At 39.3% G+C, this 22,799-nt stretch overlaps 1 protein-coding gene across 13 annotated transcripts in view; it reads left to right on the forward strand.

The window, feature by feature from the left end:
- LOC110468866 (guanine nucleotide-binding protein G(I)/G(S)/G(O) subunit gamma-4) overlaps positions 1-21,465 on the forward strand; it is a 96,161-nt gene extending 74,696 nt beyond the window's left edge. For 6 of the 13 annotated variants that reach the window (XM_085575415.1, XM_085575414.1, XM_085575417.1 and 3 more), the window contains 3 exons: positions 661-817; positions 1,028-1,099; positions 2,476-4,569. In XM_085575415.1, coding sequence (XP_085431541.1) covers positions 661-817; positions 1,028-1,099; positions 2,476-2,614 — 368 coding nt within the window. In that variant the 3' untranslated portion in view covers positions 2,615-4,569. Of the gene's footprint in view, positions 1-660; positions 818-1,027; positions 1,100-2,475; positions 7,986-8,045; positions 8,296-8,652; positions 8,754-12,991; positions 13,015-14,082; positions 14,214-14,298; positions 14,405-20,693 lie in introns of those variants that run through there. The other 7 variants (XM_077782119.2, XM_021527198.4, XM_085575423.1 and 4 more) reach the window with 7 other exon arrangements.
- Positions 21,466-22,799: the final 1,334 nt, after the last annotated feature.

Raw genomic sequence — 22,799 nt, forward strand, 5'->3', positions numbered from 1 at the left:
GACAAGGGGACATTATTCTGGCAGTTTCAGAAAACTAATACTTAGATTTTTAAACTACACTGGGGACTTTCAAGTCCATTTCTATAGCTCACAAAACCTTTTTTATTTTTTCTGCACAACATTGCATTCTTTAATTAGTAAGGGACGATTTCTTTTTAAGACAATTCCTTTCAAGACAAGAGCAATAATTGGGTTGTTAGTTCATTGATAGAATCAAGTAATGCCAGATAACCAGATAAGAGAACTGTGCTTGCTATTTTTTAAGTATTGTGCTTAAAATGCAAGCTAAGGTATGAGAATCAACAGCTTAGATAGCTAGTATGGATTCCATCTTAGTTCCTTCCCTGCTAGTAAGTGAAAATTGGTCATGAAAAGTAAATTCACAGGGTGCTTTGTAAGTAAAATGTTCCATAAATAGGATGTGATGGCTTCTAAGTCACTGCAGTTCCATAAATAGAATGTGATAACTTCTAAATTACTGCAGTGGCTTGGTGGTTTGTGTGCTTCCTGTCTCAGAGAGAGAAGTTGCGGACACCACTCAGTCATTTAAACCTTGTGAACTCTCAAGAAGTTGAATTTTTCACTATGGAATATTTATTATGCACTTAACTGTGGTCTAGGTTTATTCTTTTAATACTCCCATGCTATATTCTGTTGCAGTTGGAGGAGGCAGTGATTTGAGACTCTGGACAGTTAATGGTGATCTTGTTGGACACGTGCACTGCAGGGAAAGTATTTGCTCAGTTGCTTTCTCTAACCAGCCTGAAGGTGTGTCTGTCAATGTGATTGCAGGAGGCCTTGAAAATGGAGTTGTAAGGTAAGCATTTGAAATGTTTATTTATTAAAATGTTCTATCACTTAGGCTCACAGTTTGAGAGCATGTAGCCAAACATCATGCTGGTATTTGGCTTTAAAGAAGGTGGACAAGCTGTTACTTAGCTCCCAGACTTAGCAGTTGCTAAATAGATTGTTTATCACTGAAGTATTTGTAAAAGCAAGTGTGAAGAAAAATGGCTCTTTCTTTCAGACTGTGGAGTACATGGGACTTGAAGCCAGTACGAGAAATAACATTTTCGAAGTCAGCCAAACCTATTGTAAGGTAAAAAGATCTTAAGCGTACAATGAATGCATTTTTCTCTTTAGGGAAAAAAAAAAAAACAAACCAGCAAACAAAACCACAGCAAAATTGTCTCAAGTGTTGAATATGAAAATAGGAAGTAAACACCCATGCCTAAAAAGAGCAGTGCAAACCTACCATTTATTCATGAAAGCAAAGTGAGCCCAAGTGTACTGTATTGGTAATGACAGTAATAACTATGTTCTGCTGCTGGCAGATGGAAATTAGCAGGATTACCTTGAAAACTGAACAATAGCTACTCCTCTTATTTTTAAATTTAATATTTTTTCCTCAGAATCTCTGTTAAAATGAGAAAATCTTTACTATGCCAGACTTAAATAATACAGAGTGTTTTTTCATCAAAATTAAATGAAAATACTGCCTTCTCCATTTTTTTCTGATGGTGGAAGGAAATGGAGAAAGAGGCAAACTCAGAGTAGCCTGGAAGCTGCCACTGTGGAGTGCTTGTGTAGTTCATTTTCTCTGGGTCTCATTGATTTAGATGAGCTGAGTTCTCATGCCGAAATGTTTTCAGAAATTGGACAAAGGACTGAGTCTTTGATATTCCCAGTGGTACAGTAGTCTGCACAAAGGTCTTAGAGTTACCAAAATTTTATCTTCATTTTAGTATAGTAACAAATTACTCTGAAAAATTTTGTTTTGACTATTGGTAAAATAACATTTAAAATCCAAACTACTTTTTTTTTTTTTTAGAAATAAAGAAGATTGTCTGATAACAGTTATTGTCTTTGTTACATTCTTTTTTGTACATCCTTTAAGCAGCATATTCCACAAAGCTTGTTGATAACAATTTTGAACTATTGAATAATTTAAAGTTTCCTGCTTAAATGTGACAGTAAATGGATGCTGACCTTCATGCTCTCTAACATTACCCATGGCATGATGAAGGGCTTTACTAGCCCTGTTACGGCTCAAGAAATGCCCATCTGAACAAAAGTCCTGTGCTGTGCCATGAAATCTGATGGATTTAGTTTCTGCCTTTGTCAGCAATGCAAGTTCAGAGGGCCCTGAGCTCTGTTGCAGAAAATCCTTCTTTTCAGAAACAGAAGGGAAGAGGGTAGGATTTTCCTCCTAATCCTGCCCTTTGCTGTGACACTGCAAAGAAATGAGTATTAAACTGCAGGGGATGTTGAAGTGCTGGCCAAAGCTGCAGTTCAGCCTGTTTGGGTACGAGTGGATAAGCAGGTATATGCAAACATATTGCTGTGCTAATGTAGGCACTGGGCCTCCCCTGACAGCTCATCTATGTTGGCTGAGCTCTCATGGGCTCTTAATGTCTTCTAGCATTATAAATAGCCACATTTGGTATAAAAATAGCCTCTCTCCTTGTTTTGCAGCCTTACATTTTCCTGCGATGGCCATCACCTGTTCACGGCTAACAGTGATGGGAATGTCATTGCCTGGTGCCGCAAGGACCAGCAGCGCTTGAAGCTGCCCATGTTCTACTCCTTCCTCAGCAGCTACGCAGCTGGGTGACGGCGGGGCCTGCTGCTAACTCATGTCTCTGATGCACTTTAATCCCAACAGGCTATAGCAGCTCTTATTTAACTGGACTTTGAATGTCTCTAGAATGACTGAATAGCTGGGGTTTTTTTAAAAGAGCAGCCTAAGGTGGTTGTAAGATTGCATATGTGCATGCACAAACTTGAAGCATATCCAGGTCAGCAGGAAGCTCTGGTTATATTATCCAGTGCCAGCAAAGCGACTAAGAAATGCTCAATGCTGCAATATAAAACACCAACAGTATTTTTTTTAAATCACTTATTGGACGGAAGTATTTTAAAAAAATGATTGTGCTTATTCCCCCTCTTAGTATGTAAAATATCAGCTGCATCAAATTGTGTAAATATCTATGTCAAATGTCAGCATATGTATATCTGATTAGTTGAGTGTGGTATGGTTAGCTCTGGGATAAGCAATCAAAAACTTAAAAATCGACGACCACTTAAAATTGCTTTTTTTGAGAAGCAAATGACTTTGTAGGTGCTTTTTGCACCATCTTATAGTATTGTAATATTAAAAATAGCAGAAATTCTATCTTTATATTTGTATTTTTTGCCATCTTCTCTGTTATTGTAATAGTCTTTGCAACAGACAACAATGAAATATTTGTCTTAGTGATGGGTAGACACCTCATGGCATCATGAAACAGTGGTTACATCACAATGCAGTGTGAACTCTCTAACTTTGTGATAGTTGGCTATTGCACTTCTGTGGCAGAACATCTATTGTGTACACACACAGCTTATCTTCCAGAGCTCTAAAAAGAGGTGTTAAAGAAGGAATAGATGTGCTCCTGTTCTAGTGTCATTGAAGTTCAATACACTGTAAAATGTTTGAATCTAACTGCTTGAATAATCAATGTTCATAAGCATCAGATGATTTGGAAAGGTTTACACAGATATACACTGTGCAAATTTGTTGTGTATTCCGGGGTGCTATTTTATGAGGGGGAAAAAATAAGCCTTTCTTGTGAATGGCTTAACAAATTTGAAGTCTTAGGCCACATGACAAATTAGTATTTCAGTTGATGATTTGAAGACCTCTAAACCTGGCAGCATGATTGAGTGCCTACTAGTCATGCGAATGGTAAAGCAAGCATGTGGCACAAGTCTGATGTAGTTACATTTTCCTTTTAAATTGCTTTGCTTTTTTATCACTGACTTGTCTACTATTGCCATTCCAACTGCTGTGTCTTCTCATGTTTAAGGCTCATCTGCTTTCAGAGTACTTTACATGAAATTGTCAGGTTGTGATGAAGGTGACACACGTACACACACAAGCAGTCTTTACACTTATTTTGAAAATTCCAGGTAATCTTCAGAAACTTCCTGGTTGACAAACTTTTCAAACTAGAAAAACTTAAGAAAAATGTTCTCATAGTTCATGACACAAAGGCTCATTGTTGGTTCAATTAAGCAAGTGGCAGCATACTGTATGGATTGAGTTTTAAACTGCATATTATTGTAGCAGTGTTGTATGGGATGGCTTTAGTTATATTTTTCTCTGTCTAAATGTTAATGTAAGGTCCAAGTACCAGCTGAAAAGCTTCCTGGCTCATGTTGATGTCATGTGCTTTAAGAGAAAAAAAAGACAAACATTGTGGTTTTGGGGTGCTTTTGTGCTCCCTGTTTTGGGGTGTTGCTGACAAAGGCTTATTTTTTTATAAAGTAAAATTCCACTTGTTACAAACCAATATGCAAAACTGCTGGCCTTGTAAAGAGTGCAATATTATATATTTTTATGTAAAAGTAAAAATGATTTTTGAAGCAAGGAATATTTATTCAGCTTAATATTCTGGAACTATTAAAATAACATTGCAATAGTGTCTGTGCATGATGTACTTAAATTTCCTGTAAATGTCACATTCCACATTGTATTTGTATATACACTGTCACATTGTTGGGTAATAAAAAGATCTTTGTAGCAAACCATTTTGAGATTATTTTGGCTTAGTTGCAACTTTGTTCTTTTAGGGAATCTTTCATGCCTTGCTCAGATCAGTTTCTGCTGATTCGCTTGTCTCTCATATGTGAAAAATCATGAAGTGGGAAAGTTCCACTTATGGACTGCATCCTGTGTCTGTGAAACTGAAGGTGGTGAGTGTAAGATGGGAAGTGGGAAACTCTAGGTGTATCACTTTGCACATGTGTGCATGTGTCCTTCCTTCCCATAGGATGCATGACTAGAATTTGGATGAGATGATGGCTCTCAAAGCAGAAACATTCCCCTTCCTTCCATCTGCCTTCTCACTGAAAACCTGTCTGAGCAGCAAAGGCAGAAAAGCAACTTCTCTCGGGATCCTCAGAAAGATGGGTCGAAATTGGAAGACTGGGATCTTGGGGAGCCATCTGACAGGATGTGAGGTTCTTGCTGCTGAAAGCCAGGGTTGGGAAAGGTTCATGGGGCAAGGACTGTCTACCTGATTGCAGGATTCTGTGGTAAATCCAGACCTTTATGCTCTGATAGTGGAGAGATGGTGAGAAGGGAAGGGGAGGCAATAGCTGGATATTTACTTGTGGTGAGGAGAGGGAGTCTCCAACCCATTACTGAAAGGGAACCCTGATCTTAAAGATCCACTGCTTAGACAAACCCATGGCAATGAACAGAAGGAAGAAAAAAAACTGAACTGAATTAAGCAAAAATATAATAATAATAATAATAATAGTAAAAAATAACAATGGAGCAGTGGGGGAAATATGACCTGGCCTTGCTACTGACAGACTTTTAGTTTACCTTTTAATTTCTTCATGCCAGCTATTTGGGTTTTTTCCTTGCATATGAAAAAGGAAGTTACATTTCCATATACTGCTACTCTATCAGAAAAACAATCAAACAATTACTATTTAAAAGCTCTGCTTGCCTTGAAAAATATCCACTGGAGTATTTAAGCCTCTATACGTACAGATACCTTTGTTTTTACTTTACTGCTGTATTAAGTTACAAACTACTGACAAATGACTGCTGTTTGGAGATTTATTTGCCATTACTGCTCCGGAGTGGGGTCAGAAAGACACTGATTTTGCATCAGAGTTTCTGTAATAGGTTATGTTGTGTATTTCATAATTTAGAAAAAATAAAAATGAAATGTGGCTGCTCTGATTAGACTCTTAAACTATTCTGGACTACTCAGCAGAAAGTAGTTGAGTAAAACAGGAGCTTGCTTACTGTTTCCAGCTTTGAGCTAGCAATGCCAGGGGAAAAAAAATTTTAATCCTTATTCTCTAATGCAATTGACTGAAACCCATATAATACTGATTAGGGCCAAGTTCATGTAAATTCAAGGAATTGAAGTTTGTGTTAGCTGTATGGTATTGCTTTCAGAACCTTTAAGGGAGACTCCTTGTTTTGGTGGAAGGTTGACTTTACAGATTTAAAAGAAGGCAATTTAAAAGAAATAGCTGTGTAATATATTACGAAAGCATGTTTTTAAAACATCAATTTCCCACATTTATACTTTAGCTTAAGTCATAAAATTATTAGAATCCATTGGTAAGAATATTCTGATGACAATGGCCTCATGATTAGAGCTTTCTATGTGTTCTTTGTCTAATAGCATGTAAATCGTTTGTGTATGAAATGGGGCCTTTTGTAGATTGATGATATGGTTGAACATGAATGAAAGAGCAGCAGCATAGGCCAGTGAAGTTCCCATCGGTTTCTGGAATTCCAGTTATGGGAAGCTTATGAATTTACCTAATTATATTTAATGTTGTTTACCTTTTTCCTGCTGCATCTCCTGCCAAGCCACTACCCCAAAAGCCATTGACTCCATCTCAGAAGAGGCTGCCCTTGCTCCAAAGCATCTGTAGAAATAGGGCTCTTCCTTGTTCTCCACCATATAGAAAACAAATGTTACTTGGAAATTCTGCTCCATTATGATGGAATGAGAGAATATGCTGAAAGCAGGTAGAAGAAAACATACACCCCTCCAGAGGTAGCAGCTATCTTACCGGGGAAAAAAAATTAATGAGACTCTGTGATCCTGCCAGCAGGATCACCTCATGGCAGGCTTTTTCCATCATCCTTCTGTTGTTTGGTATAAGGTCAGGACAGGCTCTGTGGGCTGTCACCCCAAACCCCAATGCCATATGGGCTTTGCTGTTTTTGAGGTAGAGTGCTACAGGCTGGAAGCAAAGTGGCTGGGAAGTGACCCAGTGGAAAAGGACCTGGAGGTGCTGGTTGACACCCAGCTGAACGTGAGCCAGCTGTGCTCAGGTGGCCAAGAAGGCCAATGGCATCCTGGCCTGGATCAGCAACCGGGTGGCCAGCAAGGCCAGGGCCGTGACTGTACTGTGCACAGTGCCTTGAGTATTCTGTGTTCAGTTTTGGGCCCCTGAGTTCAGGAAGGATGCTGAGGTGCTGGAGCATGTCCAGAGAAGGGAAATTAACTTGGGAAGGAAACTCAGGTCCTGTGAGGAGTGGCTGCAGGAGCTGGGGCTGTTTAGCGTGGAGAAAAAGAAACTCGGGAGACATTAGGTGGAAAGGAAAGGAGGCTGTAGCCAGGGGGAGGCCGGTCTCTTCTTCCAGGTCACAAGTGACAGGATGAGAGGGAATGGCCTCAAGCCGTGCCAGAGGAGCTTCAGTTTCGACAGCAGGAGGAATTTCTTCACTTAAAATGGTGATTAAACTTTGTAATAGATTGCTCAGGGACGTGCTCGAATCACTGTTCCCAGATGTGTTTAAAGGAAGACTGGATATGACACTTAGCACCATGGTCTAGTTCTAGAGAGAGTGGTGTTCGATCAAAGGTTGCACTCGATGATCTCGGAGGTCTTTTCCAACATAATTGATTTTCTTTCTGTGGCCTGTGATTCTGTTCGAGAATACCTGGATGATCGCCTGATCCCTAGCGCCTGCTGGAGCCGGGGCAGGAGGCGGCTGCAGCAGGAATCGGGAGGGACGGAGGCAGGCGGAGCGTGAGGGCGGCGGCACCGGGACCCATGTGCCAGCCCGGGCTGCCCGCAGCCTCCGCGCCCGCGCGGGGAGGGAGGGACAGCGGGAGGGACAGCGGGAGGGAGGGAGGGACGGAGGGAGGCAGGGAGGGACAGCGGGAGGGAGGGAGGGAGGCAGGGAGGGAGTGCCCGGCCCGGGCGGGAGAAGGTGCCGGGAGGGGCGCCCGGCGCAGGGCGGGTCGGGGTTTCCGCGCGGGGCTCTCGGCGGCGCGGCGGTCGGCGCTGGTGTCCTGGGAATCCCTTGGCCGCTCCGCCCGGCATCCCGGCGGTCCCGCGGGCTGCTGCGGGCAGGCAGCGGCCGGAGTTTCCCGGTTATCCGCAGGAGTCTGCGTCGGGCTTCGGTCGGCAGCGGCCGGGAGCATCCTTCTCCGGAGAGCCCGCCCCGAGCCCAGGTATCCCGCGGGCGGCGGGGAGGGGGTCTCTTCCCGGCGTGCTCCTTCCTCCTCCGGCAGCTGCCCGGGGCGAAGGCTCGAGGCAGTGCCGCTTTTCCTGCTGGCTGGCAAGCGCTGACGGAGAAGCAGCTCCCGCTGCCCGACTGCTGCCGCCGGCGTTGATCACCGAGGTGTGGTGCTGGGAGCTGCTGCACAGCACAGCCATTAGGGCAGTGCAGTGAGACAGAAAACTCGGAATAACAACTTAAAAAACGCTTCTGCCCTGCAGGTGATGCAGTGCCGAGCTTCCCGGAGGGGCTCTCCCTACATTGTAGGTTACAATTCTGTTCAAATACGTTTTAAGCGGCGTTTAAGAGGAATAATCAAAATTTCCTGTGTATTTCTTTGAAAGCTCATAGCTGTCTTTCAAAATTAGCTAAAGAGGTAAAACAGTAGCCAGAAAAAAATCTTTCTGCCTCAGACTTTCGAAATCTCTGGTGCTTTGCTGGGCTATATGTTCACATAACCTGTATGCTGATGATAAATAATATTGCACAAAAAGACTGTCCTTGGGAAATATCACGTTAGTTCAGCCATTGTTTCCTTTGATTTTTTAATGTTGAGAAGTAAGATGATATTTTTGAGTAAAAATTTGTGTATGATGGCAAGAATTTTTGGAACTTGACAGTTGGACTGGATATGATATGTTAGACAAGAACTGAGCTGTTGGAGTTTTGCTGCTTTGCAATTACACGAGGAGAAGTTATTTTCGAAGTCACCACGTTTATGGTAAGAAAACTGCATTCTTTCCTTGTAATGAACAGTAGTTCTTGCCTTTAATCTAATAATATCTGCTTGTACTACTAAGCTTCTCCTTAGGAGATGGAGTGAAAAGCTCCAGTAGTAATTTTCTTGTATTTCTTTGTGCAGCCATGAGATAGAGAAAGAAAAGGATTCCTTATCCTCCCTCTCTCTTTACAGAGCTACATCAGTTGCTGTTAATCTTCGAGTAAGAACTGAGATAGCAGGGGAAGTTGGGTTTTTTCCTATTTCTTTTTTTCTTTTTTCTTTTTTCTTTTAATTTCTTTGGTATAGCAGTTTGGCATCAAACTGGGGTGAGGCTGTAAGTTTTGCTGGTTTTGTTCCTGCAAGTGAATAATGAAATGTGGCACAATTTAGGATGTGATTTGCAAGTCATTATCCAGGGATGATTCCTGCTAATGTCACTGGGACTTAGTTGAATGATTGATTGGGTTAACTTTCCTTTTGGGCTGTGTGGTCAAAAAAGTACAGAGCCTGTGTGGAAGGTGTTCTTCGGAGCTGTCAACCTTAGGTTTTCTAATCTAGCAGTTTCAGGTCCATTACTTTAGATTAAGGCAGCAATTTGGTTTAGGCCTTTTTAGATTGAATTCCAGGGTTTACTTTTATGGTATGGCATTGAAAGTTTGTACTTGGAGCTAGAGGGGAGGAAATCACAGCTTTTCATCCCTGTTTCTTGTAGAAATCAATCCTGAAGAGCTTGAAATTTCAATTTTGATTCTATGTTACTCTATGTTACTCTAGTTTTTATTCTTTTTCTGTATTTCACTAACAAGTATTTATAATGTTTAGTAAGTGAAGATTGCACTCCTTACCCCAGTGCAGCATCAAGCTATACCTGCAAATATTTATGCAGCCTTCTGCATTATAATGAGATAAATTTGCCTTTGAAGTGCTGTTGGGTACAATCATTCATTGTAAAAACAAAAAAGGAAAAGCTGCTCTTCACAAGCAGTTTTAGGAGTCTGTGAAATTAAGAACACACATGAGTTATGTGCACCCAGAAAAAGCATGAGGTAAGGTAAACAAACCAAAATGCCAGAAAATGCAGCTGGCTGGGAGGCTGTTGCTGCACAGCTTTCAGGAGTGATGCTTTAGTAAAGGGTGTCTGGTGTGGGGTGCCAGTCAGCAGAAACTGTTTGGCTAAAAAAGGCTGTGTAGCTGCTGTCACTGTTCTTCCTTAGCCCAGCCGGTGTTCCCCTAAAAAAAAAGAATCAATACAGACCAGGTCACTGAACTCAGTGTGCTGCACAAAAATATGCTGGATAAATGAGCTCCTGTATAATCCAGGTCTGCTGGCTGCAGCAGTACCATGCAGGCTGCTCGTTAGCACAGTTACTGTAACTACAGTGATTGTCGGGACCTGTGTGTGCCTGTATTGATCCAGGGTAAAAACAGCCAGGAATGAGCAGTAGCAAACCCAGCTGAGAATTTCTGGTTCCGGGGGTCTTAGGCAATTCAAATGATAGGGAGAATTTCTCCTTTTAAACATCCAAAGCAATGTGGTCAGGAGGTCAAGGGAGGTGATTCTGCCCCTCTACTCAGCTCTGGTAGCACTGCATCCACACTGCATCCAGCCCTGGGGTCCCCAGCACGGACCTGTTGGAGCGAGTCCAGGAGAGAGACACCGGGATAACAGGGAGCTGGAGCACCTCTCCAATGAGGAATATCTGAAAGAGTTGGAATTGTTCATCCTAGGGAAGCAAAGGCTCCTTACTGCAGCCTTTCAGTAATAAAAAGAGGCTTAAAACTGGGACAGAATTTTTAGCAGGGCCGGTTGTGAAAGGACGCAGGGTGATGGTTTTAAGCTAAAAGAGGGTTGATTCAGACCAGATATAAGGAAAAAAATTTACCATGTGTGTAGTGAAACTCTGTAACAGGTTATCCAGAGAAGTGGTGGACTCCCCATTCCTGGAAACATTCCAGATCAGCTTGGACAGGGCCCTGAGCAACTTGTTATAGTAAGATGATATTCCTGCTCATTGCAGGAGCGTTGCATTGCCTTGAACCAGGTGATCTTTAAAGGTGCCTTCCAACATAAACCATCCTACGATCCTGTAGACTGGTCACCCAGGTACAATATAAAGATAAATGTGCCTTCCTGTGGGACTAAAGGCCTGAGAATACTTGGACAGTTTAAGAGGAGTCATCTTAAGAGAAAGGATCAGATCCATTTGTCAGGCGCAGCCTCAGCTGAAAGCTGAGGTGTTTGAGGAGAGGCTTCCCCATTCCAGGGGATGGGTGTGTAATAGATTCTCTTGTAATTAAAATTTCTGTTCTCTCCAGAGCTTTATTCCTAAGTAACAATTCAATTTCATTAAAGAATATTAAACTTAAGGTTATTGTCATAGGTCCTAAGGAGAACAGAATCAAGTGTCATACAAAGTTTTGTATGCAATAGGGATCTTTATCACAGCCTGGTTTGAAAGTGGTTACAATTCTCATTGTCAGAATCACACCATATGTAATAGGGCTTGAAACAATGCACAGATATGTACAGTGTTTGCAGAGAGTGAGAGAAGGTAGATGTATATGTAGCTTGGTATGTGAGGACAAGTCAGTCTCACAAAGTTATGGAACCATACCTGTCTGGAAAAAATGAAATACTTAAATGGATGCTAAACACTTCCAGATATATAGTAGTTAAATATTTAAATATATGTAAAGGCCAAGGTTGGAGCAGGATTTGGAACAGAACAAATGTTTGTGCTGCAGAGTATAAACAAAAAAATTATGTATACAAACAAACAACCTCTTGCTGGGGATAAGTGGAAATTTTCTCCCGTGTCTGAAATGCCTAGTGCCAGACATTTTTTTTTTGTTTTAAAGTTCTTTTTTTTTTATGAAGCCTCATATTCTGGTTATTTTTGATACTGTGAAATGATTTACTAGTTAATATATATTCTTTTTTTAAATTTTCCTATTTGGTGTTTCAGAATATAGGTAAGGATATATTATATTTGTGGCATTGCTTTAGAAACATGGCTTGAATTTTTAGAAGCATTTTTATGCTTCATAATCTTTTCAAAATTTTACTATGGACTCAATCCTTATTCTGTGAATGCTTAAACGCTGGCTGGAAGTACTATGAACACTGTTTCTTGCCAGCTTTGTAGTAGCTAGTGACAGTTCAAATTGTCTAAGTCTAATGTTTATAGCTTTTACAGTATGAGTGAGTGAATTGCCAAAAAAGTGTGGGAGATGTGGAATTCTCTGAGTTGTTCAAGGAGTTGCAGTTGCTCGATTCAGTTTAATTTAAATGTATGTGACAAATGTAGAAAGACCTCTGACTTGATTTAGCTTTGACTTTGTGATCGTTAGTAAGGTAGATGGGGAGATGATAAAATTTAAATTATTCACTCTTGTGGGAGTATCATTTTGTAAACAAAACTAAATGTTTTTACTCTAATTTTTATAGAGAGGTTGATAACAGTGAGGAGGCTGAGTCAAACAAAAAATCCAGAGATGAGCTGTAATTGAGAGCCTCTCCTTTTGTGAATGTCTTGTATCCTTTCTGCTGTTTGACTTTCCACTGCAAGTCAAAACTCATCTCAAAATGTATTGGAGGCTGTGGCTCGGTTGTGGATTTTTGTGGATTTTGGCATTTTATGCACAGCCAGTTCCTCCACATGTATTCAGTCCTGTGCCTTGTAAGGAATAGGAGTTAAAAATTTGTAAACAAAGTTGAAGACAAAAAACCTGCTATGTTCTGACACGATTTTATTTCATCAGAGCACACAGGGGAAACTTGTCTTCCATTCAAATGACACACGCATATGCAAAAAACCTGTTCTTTGTCTTGGTGTACATTAAAGCTTTTGTTTTGTTTGGCAAAATTAATATATTCAAAAGTAGCATTTCCCTGCCTTGACTTACACTAGATCTGAAAGGAAAAGATTCTATTGTTTCTTCAAATTAGTGTTCAGCATGGGTCACCATGGCATCTATATTACACCATCCTGTTTTACAGCACAGGTTACTGATTTTTAGAAACAGTTTCTTTCATACCAGGCTGTGAGAAGAAACAACTGTCTTTGCCTTGTCTCTGAGCATATGTGTTTTGCAAAATCAAAGTAGTTAAAAAATTATTCCTCCATTCTTTTTGTACTATGGATTGTGTACTTCTCTTGATTCTAACAGGGGCATTGTACATACAGGTTTGTTTACAAGAGCATTTACAGTGTCCTGCTTTATTTCCTGTTTGTATCTCACACTCCAGTGACTGGATCAGGTAAGCTTTCAAGGTTCAAGAAGGGAAATATGTGTGGTTCTAGGTGTTTGCTTCTTATCCAGAAATAAGCTGGAAGTATTCATTTTGAAGGGCTTAAGCCTAAAACTGCTTTGGCAGCAGTGCAAAATGCCTCCTTGTGTGTTTTTTTCCCTGTGTCCCATCTGCCTCTGTGTCCTGTGCATTTTGCTGAACTTTGTATTGGTTTCTGAGGCTTGGTGCCAGATCAATCTGGCTGCAGGTAGCCCTTGTGGTAAGGACCACAGGGGAATGTCGCCTGATTGAAACCTCAGCATTGGTGTTACTAGGTAGTACAGCTAGTCTGGGACCTTTTTAGGTCTTCTGTAACCCATCATCTTTCCATGTGGCCTTAGTCCAACCTCCAGTGACTTCAAAACAGTGACTGTTCCTTGTGTTCCTTGTGCTGGGCCAGTGATGCATAGAGTTGTAAGCACAAGAGAGGTCTCTAACATGCAGACCACCTCTGGCATAGTTATTTAAAATTAGTCAAGATCTGAATGTGGAGGTCTTGACTCATTTGGTAACAACAGTGTTGAGGACTGCTGGATATTGAGCTGATTCAATCCCTCAAGGAGGAGCAATGCAACAGAACCAAAAGCTGCCATACCTTACCTAGATGCTCCTTCCCAAGAGCTGCAGATTTCTTAAAGAATAAAGCATTACTATCCTGTGTAGCATACTGTACTGGGTTTAATCATCTTTAGACTTTGCTGGGTGTCTAAGGAAAAAGTTGCATTTATTTCATCTTAATCTGTTACCTCATTTCTAAACTTCTTTTATCGATAGTCAGAATTCCGACTCATTCTCTGTCTTAAAATTTCTCTCCTATGCTTGGTGAGAACGGTGTGGCATTAATTTCCACTGCACATATTTCTGAGCTTATTTTGATGTTTCTAGGTGTAACTGGGGCGTGGAGCCAAACTGTGCAATTGCCTGCAAAGTCTGTTTGTGAACAGCTGTTCTGCGTTGGCAACGTGAACCAGGGCAACCATTCTCACACTGGAGTCATGGTCATGTGCTCTGCATTTGTGTGTCATTTGCAGGATTCAGCCGGAATGCTGATGATGGAGGATGCAAATATGTAATGCAATAAAGTGCCATGGAGCAAGAGAACAGAAATAAATGGTGTCTGCTTTGTATTCATGACCAACAGCCTGGCAGTGTTGATGTGGTGGGCAAGGGTTGGTTAGAGTTCAGATAACTCCTCTCAGTGATTGCTGCATTTGCTACCTGTTCTTTAAATGGTCTCAACTTCATCTCTTCCAGGAAAAACAAAATGAAGGAACTAGTGTCAAACAGTACAACCAGTATTTCTCAAGCCAGGAAAGCTGTGGAGCAATTAAAAATGGAAGCATACATGGATAGAATAAAGGTAAACTTAGACTTATTGTCAACATTTTGAATTCACTGACTAGTTTGTGGAACAGCATGTCCTTAATAATGCAGAAATCAAGAACCTATGTTGAGCAATAAAACAATATTCAGTACTATGAGTAAGTTACATACCAACTGGTGGGTTCTAGTGAAGCAATTTCCAAAGTCTGGCTTCAAATCTGCTTCTGTGTGAGTGTCCTTTACATTTGTCAAAAGTGGTATTCGGTGAAATGCTTAAAGCCAGCTGGCAAGTGCACAGATGCTCTTCTTTGTCATCTGTAGCTGAATTTAAGTGCAGCTCTGGTTTATTGGTTTTTCTCCTTTAAGAATTGGAATAAGTCTTTAAGATGTTGCAAAATTTTTGAATATTGATGAGACAAGCTGAATTGCCTTGCTTTGTTTTGTTTTAGTGCAGACGTCATGCACAAAAAACAGGTATGATTGCAGTGTGCAGTTATGATTCTTCACACTTGATAATGTGTTGCATGTGAAGATTTGGTTTCATCATGCCTCTTGTGGATTAAATATTATCATTAAAGGCACTATTAAACAGAGGTTTTCAGGTTTTTTAACTGAAAAGTCCTGTGAATTATTCTTGCTTATCATTCTGCTTTCCCCTAGGCTAAAATTTTGTGAAATATCAAGCACCTAGAAGCTAAAAATGCCATAGAACTTTTAAAGAAAACAATGCTCATTTCTTTTGCTCTCTTCCTCTGAAAATAAGGAAGCATTATTTTGATAAAAAATCCAGTCTGTACAAGGAAGAAGTTTTTAGTGTTTACATCTTTAAAAAGTACTGCATTGAAATGACACAGTTCTCTACAAACAACTGTGCTTGAGTTGTTACAAATTGTAACTGAGATTATTAAGTCGGTAGGACAATTTAGAAGTGTTGTACATTAAAATCTTCATGTAGTCTTAACTCAGGCTGTTTGTCCATCCATCCTGCATGCTGAAAGTCTGCATGTAGTCAGCATGGGGTCAGTAGTATATAATTTATGATTTTTAAAATAGACTCAGATAACAAACTCTCCATATGAAAAAGTAATATTTATAATTTAGAAATATTAGTGCAATTCACATAAGTGGTCAGTCTTGCTCATATGAAAAAAGAAATTTCAGTCACTCTGTTTTCTGGCACTTTGTAGCAATGTGTTGTAAGAACATTGAATTTGCAAAAGTAGTTCCTCTATTTCATAGCATGTCACAAATTGATCACATAACCTGTTCACAGGGACAGGTGCTTGCTTCCTGCAGTAAGAGAAGGTCTGCCTTGCTTAGTCCCAGCTCAGGTCATATTGCAGCTGCATGAACAGAACCGACAAGGGACGGTGTGGGTGGCAGAGGAAAGGGTTGGAAAAATATGGCCCAGTTAATTGGCATTTGAAATTGTAGATTGCCTTAATCTTGCTTCTGTATATGCAGTGGTAACTGTCATGTCCCACATCATTAGGTCAGTTTTGCAAATAGCTTCATTAGTTAGCTATATAACATTTTTAATCACATAGAGACATAGCTGCAAGAAAGACATAGGTTTGTTGTTTTTTTTTTTTTTTTTAGAGCTAGTTTAATTAAAATGAACACGGTTATTAGCAAATGTGGCAGATCTAAAAAAACAGGTAGCTTGTAAGTGCAATTATTTCACTTTTTGAAGCAGCCTGGGACCAAAAACACACCAATGAAAATCTGGCATGTTTCAGAATTATGAGAGTTCCTATACTAACATAAAACAAATATAACTTTTCAAAATACCTCAGTTTCTAGAATTCTTTGAACAAACATATGAGGGATTATGAGAAGTGGTTGATGGGCTTTTTATTCCTTCAAAATCTGCTTGGCTTTTTAATCTTGAATCAGTGTGTTTCAGCACAGTCAAATTTTACCAAGAGACTTTCCAGTGGTTTCAACGGGAGATTTTAAGTTCTCAGATCATTACTGTAAAGGTAGCTAAATGAACTTACTTCCTTTTTTCCTGGTATTTTGCATCTGATTAAACTAATTAGACATTTAACAAAAGATCAGGGCTTTCCAAATAATTTAATTAAATCCTCTTTTGCAAATAGCTATAGTCAAGTTGTTATTGCCACAACAGGCAAGACCATATTGCTAACATGGAAGAGGTGTCTGCGTTATTGACTGGGAAAATCAGAAATTCCAGTTTATTTTTCTACTACAGAGACACTTTGTTTCCAATGCATGGTAACCTGTAACCAGCAAGAGTTGGGTCCACTCAATTAAAATGTTGTAGTTAAAAGTATGTTGATAGTTGCTGACTCCCCACTGTGTTCTGGATTTTTCAACTCATTTAAGAAGTCCTGTTAAGTCCTCTGGCCAGTCAGAGCAGCAAAGCAGTTCTGTGTTCTGAGGTTCCACAAAGACAACTCGCTGCTGAGGTGTGAAAGAAGCAGGACAACTCTAAAGAGGAACATGGAGTTATTGGTGTGTTGATCAGTAGTTGGAAGGAGGATTACTGTGGGTTTTTTTGTAAACCACAGGAATGCCAGAAGGATCATAACTGAACCTGTCTTACCTGGCAAAGGAACAGCTAGAGTTATAATGGAGAAGTAAGTAGGAAACAGGAAACACAGATTCCAAGCCAGGAAATACCCAAGTAAATCAGGTGAATAGTGGCCTCATGACCTGTAGAATAATGGGTCTTATAAAGATGCTAGCAGTAAAATTGAGAAAGCAAAGTTAGTACTGGTGTTTATCAGAGCTGTCCTCAGAACAAAGCATTGCCTAAGTTTCTCTTTGCAAGCAGAAAAGCAAGAGTCCTCTGACATTTAAGACCTTTGGCATATCAGTTATCATTCCATTTTCTTTTTCCTAAGGAAGATAGGAAGTATTCCTAATTGGTTCTGAATAGTGTTGGGAGATGAACAGTGAGAATGCCAATAAATGTGTGTGAATCTCTTTATTTTAGATGTAAAGGATAAGCAGAGTGGGTGTTTTAGCAAGGATGGTAATTAGTCACAATCCATGACAAGGCAGAAGACATTGTAATTGCAGCATTTTGCCCTGTCACTGAAGCTTATAATTATTAGTGCAGCTAACAGGATGTTCTAACTCTGGCAGTTTTTATCACCTCTGCTATTCTGAAATATAATGTTGAAATTTCACAGTCCTCCTGAGACTAATTCTTTAAAGCACCAGGGTTGAGTGATGTGTTGGATTTTCCCCCTTTTGTTAATTTGATAACCAGATGTGTTTTTTGCAAGAGTAAAAGTAATTCTACAAAATGTGAGATCAGTGTGATACCTATATACTCCATCTTTTAATCCATACACCTTAAAAGATTTTTTAAAAATTAGTTGTTAACTTTCTGATAGAATTCATCAATCAAACTGGAGACCGATTTTTTCTTTCACCACTTCTGCAATATGTATAAATTACTTTGAATTTGCAGACCAAGCCGTATTGCGTAGGAAAGCTGACATGATAAATGTGTTCGCTTCATTTGAATATTCAAATCAAATGCATTTATTTTAATTCTTAGGAAAAGCTATATTGAAGCTGTAGAGCAACGTTCAGCTACAAATAACCCCAAAGGCAGTAAAAGATACAACAGATTGGGCTCCACTTAACTCCTTCCATGGCATCAGTGTTCCCGCAGCCCTGGCTGTGGGGCACCTCTGGGTGCTGCCTGTGCCAAAGCAGCCATCCCTGCTGGAACCTTGCTGCCATGCTCAGTGCACAGGCCTTCCACTACTGCTCTTCCCAATAATGACACTGAGCAGGAAACTTGCTGGAGGCAATATTGTATTTTGCTATGTTTTTTGGGCCACAGGTCTGACTTTGGCAATGCTACTCTTGTTCTGTTGCTCCTGGATTGTGATCAGCTCATTTAACTCCCTGTTGTGAATGGTCATTATTCCACTGTGCAGGCCTAAGTTACTCTACTTTTAGTGAAGAACTGGTTATAATTCACTTTTTTAATGACTGCTGTAATCCCAGTGGGAGGATTTTTCCTCTCAAAACCTTTTATTTGTTTAAAGGATGAAAATATATGGCCTAGTGCAGGTTTCGTTTGTGACAATGATCATGTTGCTCAGTTTGTTGTTGCAGGTTGATTTTTAAATAAATTGCACTATGGTTTGTTTAAAAGCAAACTAAAATGTGACTTAAACAGCATGACATTGAAGGAAGGGTTTCTCTTCATAGAAGGGGGTGATGGGTCATTGGAGTGGAGTGCCCAGGGAGGTGGTGCAGTTGCCATCCCTGGAGTTAAGAAAAAACTGGATGTAGCACCAAGTGCCATGGTCCAGTTGGCAAGGTGGTGTTAGGTCAAAGGCTGGACTTGATAATTTCAAAGGTCTTTTCCAACCCAGGTGATTCTGTGAATGTGTTACTCTGCTTCACAACAATCCTACCAGCATTACAGGACAAGTTAGATACAAAAATGTATGTTGAGATTTTACTAGTGAAACACCCTTTTTTGTTGTTGTTATATCATATCAAAGCACAGCAATACGTAAAGAAACAGGAAATTATATTATTGTGTTTCTCCCGTCTAAGAATGTGGTCTGAATTTGTATTTCTCTTCCATTGAATGAAAAGCAATGTTGCTTATGTTGAATGAAAAGCTGATGTTGCTTATCCATGCGTGAAACTAACAAGATCATTACAGGAAAATCATTACAATCCTTTGTACTTTGAGGTCTGTAACTTTCAATACATTTTTGCTTTACCTGCTTCTTTTTGAGAAGCACTGGTCCTTGTGAATCTTTTCTGATTTTTTCAGTTTTCTGTTTCACCTGTGCCCAGCAGCCTTTTGTTCATATGTAGTGTCTCTTTCATCCTTTTTTCTTGCAGGCCAATTCAAAGACAAACTAATTTTAAATAACCTTAAGACTCTTATTTCTTCCATTAGGGGGATAGTCTATACTGGGGTGCCAACCACAGGTTCTCCATAGGTTTAAACATTCTACAAAGACATACAGAAATTAAAAATAGAGAAAATAAAGAATTAAAGTCTGTAACCGTCTTCAGAAGTTCATTCAAATTTCTTGCAAATTCTGATTCAATACCCATTGACTTCATGGATCTAATCTGAAGCCTACCATGGGCTGGGTTCATGTCAAAGCAAGCAGGGCGTGGGGAAGCTTAAAGCTAACATTGGTGACACACCTGCTAGAAAAATACCAGAAATGCAATTTGTTTCTTCTCTTCACTCTAGTTGTGCAAACATGCTGACCTCAGTGTTTGATGGGGGACAAGCTGTCATGGTGCTCAGGGAAAAGATTTCTTTGTAAAGATTCCAGAATTCATTTTCTCAACTATCAGAATATTGAAAACCCAATAATTCATCAAAGCAAAGAGATACAGATAGCTGTGAATATCTTACGGACCAATCAGAACAAAAAAAATGGTATATACTTTCTAAATTCTTGAAAAAATAAACGAGTCACTGTGGCCTAGTGCTACCAATATTCTTATGGCACAAAGCTGCAAAAATTACAAGGTTTAATATTTAATTTTTCATTTAATGCAAAATAGCTTGCATTGCAAATATTCAACACACTGCTACATTTCTGTATGTATTTGTGTTTTTATAGAATTTTCAGTAAGCATAAACTCATATTTTGAATTTGGAAACTTGAGAATTATTTATTTTAGAAGTAAAAAAATATTAAGTTAAAAAATATTAAGGTAGTGCTCAAGTTTAAATAAATGCTGTGAATAAAGGACTACTTATTGTAATTTACTAAGCAGAAGACATTAGTCTTGCTTCATTGGAAAGAGCAGCATTTAGCTTAAATACTATGACATATGTTGTTCAAGTTTTGTTCCTGATTTATTATTTCTTTTTAATCCCATAGTCATGTGCCTGAAGAACTTTTTATTATGCAACCAGAGTAGCAAAGGGTAGAGAGAGAGTGTGTGTGGAATACCTTAAAAACAATGAATGGGAGTAAGAGCTGAAGCAGATTTCTCTACAGAAACAGACACTTCAAGAAGAATCCTTATTGCTTCTGGGTGGTTAACATATAAATGTTTTAATGACTATGTGCTCCTGACCTCCTTCTGATGGAGAGGAACAGCTCAACATGGATGATATTAATCAATATGTTGATGTCACTATGTCACTATGTTAGATAAAATGTATGGAAGGATTACTAGTCCTAGGAAGAGCAAATTAATAGATGTGGCTAATATTTAAAGGATAAAGCAATCTACTCCCTGTTTTACAATAGCTTCCATTATAATTTGTTCTATGAAAAATATTTATGCAATTCAGATTGGTTCAGAATTAAGTGTTACAGTAGTTCTCTCTTCTCTTCTATTAGGTATCCAAGGCTGCAGCAGATTTATTGGCATATTGTGATGCACACATTGGAGAAGATCCCCTTATTATTCCTGTACCTGCATCTGAAAATCCCTTTAGGGAGAAGAAACTCTTTTGTACTATCCTTTGAGTCAGTTTTCAATTAAAAATGTCATCTGCTAAAACCTGGTATCAGTGTTGCATGCTTTTAGCAATTTTTCTTCAAATGTCAATACTTACCCCATAACTACAATATTTTTGGAAGGTAGTGCAATTTTGGCTAAAAAACAACCCTAAAATAAAGAAAGAAAAAAAAAAAGAACCATTCAAGCTAATGCTTATCTTTCAGAGCAATGTACAAGTTTAATTTCAGTTCTTCATAAATATTCTTTTGGTCTTGGTGAAAATACCAAGTACAGTATCAAATTGTAGATATCTTTGCCAGTAATAGATTTTTCTGGGATCTAAATGAGTCATATCAATTCTTGAAGCTATTTTTAACATTCTTATTTTCTTTGGAAGGTGAATTCAATTCAATTGCCATTACAAATTTCTATCTAAAGAGGGTAGTGTGACCTTTTCCTCAAGTAGCACTATTGAGGAAAAAATCCCAGTGATTTAGTGTTTAGAATGATTGGTCTTATACAGTAAGTGGTGTCTATAAATATGTTTTCTGAAGACTGTAAGAAACTTGACTACAAAAACAATCCTAGTAAAGTGCCATTGTAGCTATGAGCAGAATGAAGATGTATAATCACAAATCAGGATTGCATCAATAAAAATGTAGAAAAATATGGTTGCTTGTATCTTATTTTGAATGATAAAGTGTTCATGAGGGTTTTAGTGGGGAGTGTAAAACTGCCCTGAATAGCACAGGGAGGGTGAATTACATTTTCTGAGCAGCCCCTACATGCCTTTGCCCACAAGAGTAGGGTTTTATGGGAATGGAGAGTAATGGTAAATAAAGGTTGTTCTAAGATATGCAGCAAGACCACTGTGCTGTTGACAGCCACTATGTTTGTACATTTTGTGGTCACAGATTAGTTAAGTTGTCTGCAAGTAATTTCTGGCGGTTCTGGGATGTTTTTTTGTTTCAACTTAAAAAACAGTGAGAGGAAAAGAATGAGGTGTGAAATAAGACTGCCTTCTTCATGAAGTAAAATTAAACTCATACAGGGCACCTGATGGAAGCAACTGTTACTTTAGAGACTTCTTTTTATTGTTGTTCTTCTCCTTATTAAAAAAAAATGAAAGCTCTTTTTTCAATCAGATGCATTAGGACAGTTTTCTCACTGCAGTACCTGATATGTATCAGCCAGCCCCATAAGGCAGGAGACAATTTTGTTGGAGAACTGCACAAGTCTGAGCTGAGACACTCAACAGCCATAAGAGATCAAGCTTCCTCCCTTCCTCTTCACAAACTTGTATTCCATAAACATCTTAAATACTTGCAAGGCAAAAAACCAGCTAAGGAATTGAGGGCCTTGGGGTATTTTTAAATGCTGAATTAAGATGCTGAAAAGGGCTCCTTGGTGAACAAAGCCACATGCATTTCCCCCAAAGCGCATGTACCTTCTCCAGCTTATTTTTAGCAATTTCCATCGATGTCTGTTGTACTGTTTTTTGTGCAGTGGAAATACAAGATGTCTGTATTGTACAGGTTTTGTTTTCTTTGCTGTTCAGCTTGGATAATGGGCCTGGCCTGCCTGGGTTCAGCTATTAGTCTGGGCACAGGGACAGGGGGCTTTGGACGGTGCTTCTGCTGCTGGCAGAACTCACCTGATATCTCACATGCACTATTATTGTAAAAACCCCTACATAACAGTATTCCTTTTAACCAATAGGCTTTTGAGATGTCTTTCATTCGAAGATTTGGTTTTTGACCTGGGCAGCTGGAGACATCAGTATCTTAGCAGGCTTGACATACATATGCTGAAAAATATTAAAGTATCTTGAACAGGTAGGCTCATCCTTGGTTCCTATTTCAAAGTTTTCAGCTTAATAATCCCATTCCTAACTTTTAACAAAAATATTTCTTAATGTATGGTGTGTTTTTATTTTGAGGGTAGAGAAATAGGGTTTAACTAACTGAGTAGCTGTTTTATTGACAGTGAAATAAAAAAAGGCT

The sequence above is a fragment of the Lonchura striata genome, chromosome 3 (assembly GCF_050655825.1).
Source record: "Lonchura striata isolate lonStrDom1 chromosome 3, ASM5065582v1, whole genome shotgun sequence".
NCBI lineage: Eukaryota > Metazoa > Chordata > Aves > Passeriformes > Estrildidae > Lonchura > Lonchura striata.